The 8,374-nt window shown below is 29.7% G+C and overlaps 1 protein-coding gene across 1 annotated transcript; it reads right to left on the reverse strand.

Annotated features, from left to right (window-relative positions):
• Window positions 1-2,597: 2,597 nt before the first annotated feature.
• LOC120069779 (uncharacterized) lies at window positions 2,598-4,696 on the reverse strand. The gene has a single exon (XM_090310444.1). The coding sequence runs from the start codon at window positions 4,071-4,073 to the stop codon at window positions 2,853-2,855; it is 1,221 nt and encodes a 406-aa protein (XP_090166570.1). The 5' UTR covers window positions 4,074-4,696; the 3' UTR covers window positions 2,598-2,852.
• Window positions 4,697-8,374: the final 3,678 nt, after the last annotated feature.

Here is an 8,374-nt window from a genome sequence, read left to right on the forward strand (position 1 = left end):
ATTCATTTCTATTCTCGACTTTCAATTTAATCAAATTAGATTTCAAACTTTGATCAATATTACAATTAATTAATCCACTAATTAAAAAAAGATAATGTGAAATATTGTGTCAATTTCACTAGATTTCAATAATATCGGTGCATGCCGCTTTTGTGAAGATCTCATCAATTTCGCATCATATATTTGTTTTACAATTCTCTAAAAGTCTATAGAGTAATTTTTTAACGAACATGTCATAATTCATTAGAGATAAACATTATTACATTCTTTTAAGTTTCAAGTTGATTACAACACTATCTTTATGTCTAAAAAATGATATGATGTTAGTTATTTGCCTAAACATGCATGATTTAACATTTCGAACTTTTATTGAAAGGAGAAAAAAAATTAGTACATAGAAGATATGTGCTATTTTTAGAAAGAATGAATATCTAAGGTAAATTACAAGTTTAGTATATGAAATTTTATATGCTTATATGTTGGTGTCTAATAAATCTTAAAAATATAAAATAAATCTTTAAACCTCCAATTTGGTACTTAATAGATCACTAACACATTTAACATTTTAAAAAAATTTAAAGAATCTACTAGACATAAAACTAAATTTTGTGTCTAATAGAAAACTGAACAACTTTTAATTTTGTGTCCAATAGGCTCGTAAATTTTTAAAAATGTTGAATAGATGAAAGCCTTATATTAGACACAAAATTAAAAGCTTGAAGACTACTAAACAAACATTTGAAAGTTGTTAGACAATTTGAACGGTTTAAGGACCTATTAGATTAAAAAAAGTGCAAGGATGATGTGATAGTAAATAATAATAACAGTTTAATATTTTTTTAAAAAAAAAATTGTTACATAACAATTTTTCATTATGTAAGTGGGTTATACTTAAAAAAAAAGATTAAAAATATATTGTAAAGATGATTAAAAACAGTACTCTTACAACATATGTTTATTTTCCGTAAAAAATGAAAATTATGGAATTCACTATCAATCAAAAGATTCAATTTTTTTTAAGGGTAAAAGTTAAAGAAAAGAACAGCACAAGTAGAGAGGCATTTGTACGTGATGATGCCTCTTTTTCAGGATTCTAAATTTAATATGAAAGGTGAAGAGGATGGGTATGATTGAAGTGAAAAAGATAATCACATATCAATCAGTGAAATAAAAAAAATATATATATATATATATATATTTATATTTTATACATAAAAAGGAGAGAGATTAAAGGGTTTTTGTTTTGGGTCTCTCTCCATTTCTCATGCAAAGAAATAAAGTTTTGATAATATCAACAGTGTCAAAGGAGAGAAGAGTACTGCCTGCATAAACCCCTTTTAACCTTTTTTCTCATCTTCCATTCTTTTAACATTTGAATTTCAGATGGACATGAGGGCCCCTTTCCATTCCCAATACTCAAAATCCCAAGGAAAAATCATCCCTTTCTATGTAATCCAATAAAAAATGGCAAACAAAAAAGAAAACCCACCTCTTTATTTTAATATATATTCAATTTTGTTTTTACATCTTATTCATCAGATTTTTCAAAATGGAAGAAAACTATTCATTTATGGGAGAGAATGGCATTCCATAAGCAAATCAAGTTAGATATAAATATATATGTAAATTCCTTTCACATCTGCTAACAACTTTTGTTGAATAGTTTTAATTTCATAATTAATCACCACATTTTCTAGGTAGAAAATTTTACATATAAGCAACATTTTCTTTTTGGTTTCTACAACTTCAATTTGAGTCCTATAGGTTTTTTTTTCCTAATACACAACTCTATAAACAAGGAATCGAACCTTCGATCTTTAGAAAAGAAGGTTATGCTAATTACCGTTGAACTAAACTTACTTTTGTAGCTAAGCTCATGGCATTTGAGCTCTATAGTTTGTTTCAATATAAAATAAACATCATTGAACATACCAATTATTACTCTTGGAAAAAAAATTATAATGTACAAAATTATGAGTTTTTTTTGTTCTAAATATGAAATGTTGTCAAAATCAAACATAGTTCAATTGACACACGACACACGAGTTTGATATTAACTACGAGATATTTGATTCGAATTTTTCTACTTCCGATTACACTTAAAGTAAAAAGAACATGACATGTTAGTTCATCGTTGGATGAAAACTAACCCATCACACGCACAAGCTAGACAAGGTGTTGTTAGTAATTGGTGTTGTTACCAAAGAAATTCAAAAGGTATATAACAATATCATACAACCAAAAAAATCAAAACTTTTAAAACAATAAAAACTAAAACTAAAAAATTTAATTTAATGTAAAATGATGGAGGAAGAAAAAGACAAAGAAAAGTAAAGGAAAAAAAAGGCATGTGATTGTTTGCATATCTTTTCACAAAAGATAATAACACAAATGATGAATATCGCAGAAAATAAAATAATTAAAAAAAAACAAATAATATGAATAAGTTTAAGGAGGAATATGATAATGAAATTGTGAAGATTAGATTGTGGCGGCTGAAGAATCGCCCCTAAATCCCGCCTCCAATCACTCCCTCTAATCTAATTATTGAAATTAATTTAATTTCAATGGGATATTGATGATGATGATGATGAAGATTGAATAATAATAATAATATTAGTAACATTATATGAATAATGAGGAAATAATTAAAAATAGATCTCTGTTATTTACAGGATAATTAATAATAGTTAGGAAGAAAATGAAGGTGTTTCAAATTATGGTTGATAATGGCGATGGTTAATTAACGAAGATGATTCTCTCTTTCTCTATTTCTCTCTCTACTGTAATTTCTCTCTTTTTCTTTCATCATTTTCTTCCAATTTTCTTTGATTTTCTTTTTCCTTTTTCAACTAATCAGAACAAATCCATGGTTCCACCATACCTTCAGTTCTAGCTCTTAAATTCTCCGCCGCTTTATCACCGAGAAATCCCGACGAATTTGCAGTGCCGGCGGCGTAACGGATCAATTTCCCGTTCAGATTTCCATTGCTAGATCTTAAATTGATCATACCTTGTTGATTTGCTTCTCCACCACCGCCGTTGACGACCCAGTTCGCCGGAGGATGGTGGTTGCCATTGTTGTTGTTGCTGCAGCTTCTGGGTAAGACTTGACCGGACGGTGGGAGGCCATGACCGGCGTGGGTGGTTAAACCGAACTCCTCGAAAATACCCATTTTGAGATTCTGTTCGTTGTTGGAAGAATTATGGATCAATTTGGGGTTGGATTGAAACATATTTTGGATATCAAAAATTGGGTTTTGCAAATTGCCGCCGGCGAGAAAAGTCGACGGTGACGGAGAAAGAAACGGCGGTTTTTGTGGGAATGGTCGGAGAAGGTAAGTTTGTTGTGTGGAAGGTAAAACGTCTAAATGTGTGGAAGATGATGATCTGTTACTATTTCCATCGCCGAACAGATCAAATCTCGCGGCGGCGTTTCTTGTAAAAGGAGAGGAAGAGGATGAAGCAGTAAACGGCGGAGCTGGAATCCCGGTGAATTCCTGAACCATAGCACGAAAATTCGTAGTGTCTGTCGTTAAAACCGTCGTCGGAGCTCGTCGAGACGCCCTCGGCCGCTTCTTCGTGTTTCTAACCATGTTCGCCCCAATACTACCACCACCACCACCACCACCATCGCCGCCGCAATTATTAGGAATATTTTGCAATTCAGAGGGTGGGAAGGAATTAGTAGAGTCAGGTGGGTGAGAAAAATTCTGAACGCCGGCAGAGAAATTGGAGATTGAGGATAAGGTGTGATCAGTGGCGGCGGAATTAGGCGGTGGGGGGTGGAGATCGGAGGGAATTTGGTCGGATCTGACAGGCCGGGACCAAGCCATATCGAGATTAAGAAGTGGGTTTTGGTTAGAAAGTGAAGATCTAGGATCAAATAAATTAGACAGAGGATCAAAGACGGCGGTGGCAGAGGAGGATTGAGAATGGAAGTTTTGAGGGAAAGAAGCGGCGTGGGTTTGTGAATTGGTTAAGAAGGCGGCGGAGATGGAATCAGCCGGTGAATCAAACTCATCGTCGCCGCCACTAGACGACTGCATACTTCCACTATTTCCAGAATCCATGGAGAAAGAGAGAGGGAAAAAAAGGGAAAAAACTGATAACTGAAGGGTTTGAAGAAAGGCAATAAATAAACTGGGTTGAGTAATAAAGGCAGTGATGATCTGCAAAACAAAAGGACACACAGCTGAGATTTTTTTAATTATTATTATTTTTTTTTTTCGATTTTGGGGTTTGAAAATAGTGGAAAAGAGAAAAAGAGAACAAACCCCAACTGACAAATATGGGGAAAATTAATTTTGATTTTTGATTTTTTTAAAAAGAAAAGTGGAATATATAAATAAAACCTTCAAGTTTTATTGCAATTCTTTGTTCTGGTTTTTATGGGAACAAAAGTTGAGGATTAGGGTTTTTCTGTGAGAGGGGGAGAGGGAGAGAGAATATGGAAAAAGGAAGAAATTTAAAAAAGAGGGTGCTGTAGGCTTTTCACTGGATTTAAGAGGAAATTTTTAAAAACAAATAAATAAATAAATAAAGGAAAAGATTGGTTTATTTGTGGTGTTTGTGGAGTTTTGAATAAAATAAAAACAAGAAAAGATAAATAAAGGATCAGAGTGGGGTAGAGCCATAGGAGAGAGAAAAAAATGAGTGATCAATTTGGTCAATCTAATAAGTATAGCGATTTTGATTTGCAATGTGAAAACAACAACATTTTACAAATTGTAACATGGATGACATGTCATTTATATTATATTATATTATATATATATATATTCGTAACGTTTAAATACCATTTTGATCCGAATACTTTTAATTCTAACATATATCTCTATTCTTTTTTTGGTACTTTTGAATTTGACTTATTTAATCCTTACTTCCATACTTTTACTTTACTCCGTTTTAGTCTTAACTCTCAAAATATCTCAATTGATGTTTGATTTGGTCATAACACTTACTTTCGAAATATTTTTATTGGTCTACTTGTTTTGGTTTCTCTATTTTCATTTCTATCTCGTTTATTTTATATTTCAAGAGTAGCTATACAAAAAAAAAAAAAAAAGATAAATTATATAATCATTTATTTGAATCAAAGGAGTTTCTATTGTTTGTGTCTATTATATTTTACGAGAATGAATCAAAATAGTCACGTTTTAATACTAAAGATGTCAAAATAAAGATTAAATTAGAGAAAAAAACTAAAATGAAGCTATAAAGGCAAGACCAAAAAATAGAATTTAAATGTATTAATGTAATCTTAAACTTTTTGAAATCTTCAAGCATATCTCTAATTTTTTCTTTAAAAAAATTAACTTACGTAACAACTATCTAATACATGCTTAATTGTTACTTAAATGTTGACATGACATGTTAACTAGATTCGTATGAAATTGTAGGAAATTGGAGGTACAAGGCTATGTAGATAATTTTAAAGGCAGATGGACCAAGAAGTTGAATTTAAAATGTACTTCATATACTCATACTCATCCTTCATTTTAAAATTTTAAAGCTATTCTAGCTCTATTAAATTCTTTTATTCCGTCTTGTCCATGTATTTTGAAATGTTTTATTTTAAATTTTTAAAAAAGTTTATTCCCTTCTTTTCTTTTGATTTTTTTATTACATTAAATGTAAAATCTGTAAAAAAAATATTCATCTTTTTAGTTCGACAAATATAGGACAGGAATCGAACATTTAACTTTACGAAATATAACAAATACCTTATCTCCTAACATATATATACTTAGATTGGTGTATGAATTTCAACATATATAACTTAGAATGTTAGGAATCATCACTTAATATACAAGTTACTTTAATTAAAGACATGTATATAAATTTCATGCATAAATATCCAAATAAACTTTCATGGAAAGTTTAAGAACAACTATACATAATATATTTTTTTTTTTTTTTAAAAGACAAAATAGAGTCTAAACCAAGGCTAAAATAATATACATGAACAAGAGCATATGGCTAATTAATTGGAAAAAAAAAAAAAGATTAATTAGGTGGGCTAGAAAATCTTTTTTTTTTCTTTTTTTAAAAAAAGGAAAATTAGGGTAGATGGTAGTTGAATACTATACTATAAAGCTATTAAGATGATGACTCTAACCTTCGTCACTATTACTTCTTCTCCCACTATCTCCATTTATACCAAACTCCCAAAGATATCTAATAGATTTAATTAATTAATTCACTATTCATATTTATATACTATTTTACTATTAATTAATTAATCAATTAAATGCCCAAACAATTTTATCCCCTCCTCCCCCTTTCTTTTCAAGATTAGGTTAATGATAGCCCACCTATAGCAACTTTTCTTTATTACAATTTAATACACCATATATATATATATTACTAATTTTACTATATCTATCTTCATTTGTCGATATGAACTTCAGGTAAGTATATAGGTCGAAAAATCACGTCAACCGATCAAAACTAACAGAACTGAAGGCGATTGATCGAAGAAGAGGAAAAGTTCGATCCAAACTGACAATTTTTTTTTTTTAAATATAAAGAATAAAACCGACCAATGATGGTTTGCACTCTCCAACGGTTGAGGTCGGTTTGAACATTTACTAAACCGACCATTTTTGATTTCGTGGCGATTTGGTCGGAAAACTGACTTCGACCAATAGTTACACACCCCACACATAAAATAACTTTCATAGATTCAAATATTCACTCCAAAAGAAATATATATCGACCGAGTCAAAATGAAAAATTTTTCTTTGAAAGAAAGAAAATCTAGTGTTATGATTATAGAACCGTGGAGAATCTCTCCCATAGTCTTCTTGCTGAATTATGTAGATAGAGCAATTGAGGGAAAACGATGATGATGACTTTTTTTTTTTTTTTTTTTTCTATGATATTTTCCCACTATCATTTTCAAACATATTTGGAGGAAGTAGAAAAAAAAAATTTAGAGATTCTGTCAACTTTATGGAAATAGATAAGATGAGATTAATTTCAGTTCATCTACATATTTGGTTTGTTGCAACAATCAGAACCATAAAGAAACAAAGAACATCTGTTTAATTAATTAATTATTTATTTATTTTAAAGGATTTGGGTTTAGATCTAACTATTTATCCACCCACTAAGAAACCAAACCCTAAGCCTAACAAGTAACCATCCTAAATTTTTCACTTTTCTTCTATACACGTTACATCCCAAAGTTATTATATACATATATATACATTTGCCTTTAATTTCAGCACCTTTATTATGAGTATTTGTAAGGTTATTCTATTTTGATAATCCCTTCCATCCCCATGTACCTTATTCTTGAGAGAGAAGGAGAGAGGTTTTTTCTATTCTTCTGAGAATAAATATTTATATAAAAATAGGATCGATTTGAAACTATTTTTTTTTATTGTTTTGAAACTATTTTTTAGCATTTAATTATTGTAATTTTTTCTGAGCACTTAAAAAGTCATTTCAAGCATGTCTTTAGTGATGGACAACAAATTAAAATACGTATAACCACCTAGTTATTATAAAATTGGTCTCACAGGACAACTCGTCTAACTCTACAATGGATCCTACAACTTGTATGATATTAAATTATAAGTAGATGGCCACCATAGACTGAACATGACCTCTTAGCTCCTTATCAAGAAGATGTTCCATTATTTATCACTATGCCAACTCAGGATAGTCTTTTTCATTGATTGTTTGTTTTCAAATATAAGAAAATGTACTAAAATAATTATAAACATGACAAAATTTGTCTATCGCAGTCTATCACAAATAAATTATAATATTTTTCTATTATATATAACTAATTTTCAGTAGTTTTGTCATTTAAAATAATTTTTCAAAATTAAACTTAAATGTGAGTATTGGATAGATGAATATTAGGGCTAAAACCACACCTTCTTCTTATTGTTATTATTTTACAGTTAAAAGAATACTAAAATAGTTGTCATGAAAATTCTTGATGAAAATGGGTACAAATAGACAAGTTTTATGGCCAAAATAGAATATATATATATATATATATATTTAAAAAAAAAAAAAACACTACATTCATATCTTGGTTTCGTCTCTAAATTCTTAAAATCCTATTTTAGGTTCCAAAACATTGCATATAAAATGGTTTAAGAATATCACTGCTACTTTTTAATAGAAGTAAATATTATTTTTGAAATTTATATGGCTCTTAAGCGCATGGACACACTAGTCTAAAATCGAATTAAGTAAAAGTCATGTTAGTTATATGAAACTGTGGTGGTGAAAAGATTGAAATACTTTTTATGCTAAAGGTTAAAAACTAAAAAAGAATTTAAATTCAGGACCAAAATTAAATAGACATCAAAGTTTAGGTATAAGATAGGATTAGAATCTTTATAAAAAA

This window comes from Benincasa hispida, chromosome 1, assembly GCF_027475165.1.
Source record: "Benincasa hispida cultivar pf3 chromosome 1, pf3_genome.v1.1, whole genome shotgun sequence".
Lineage (NCBI taxonomy): Eukaryota > Viridiplantae > Streptophyta > Magnoliopsida > Cucurbitales > Cucurbitaceae > Benincasa > Benincasa hispida.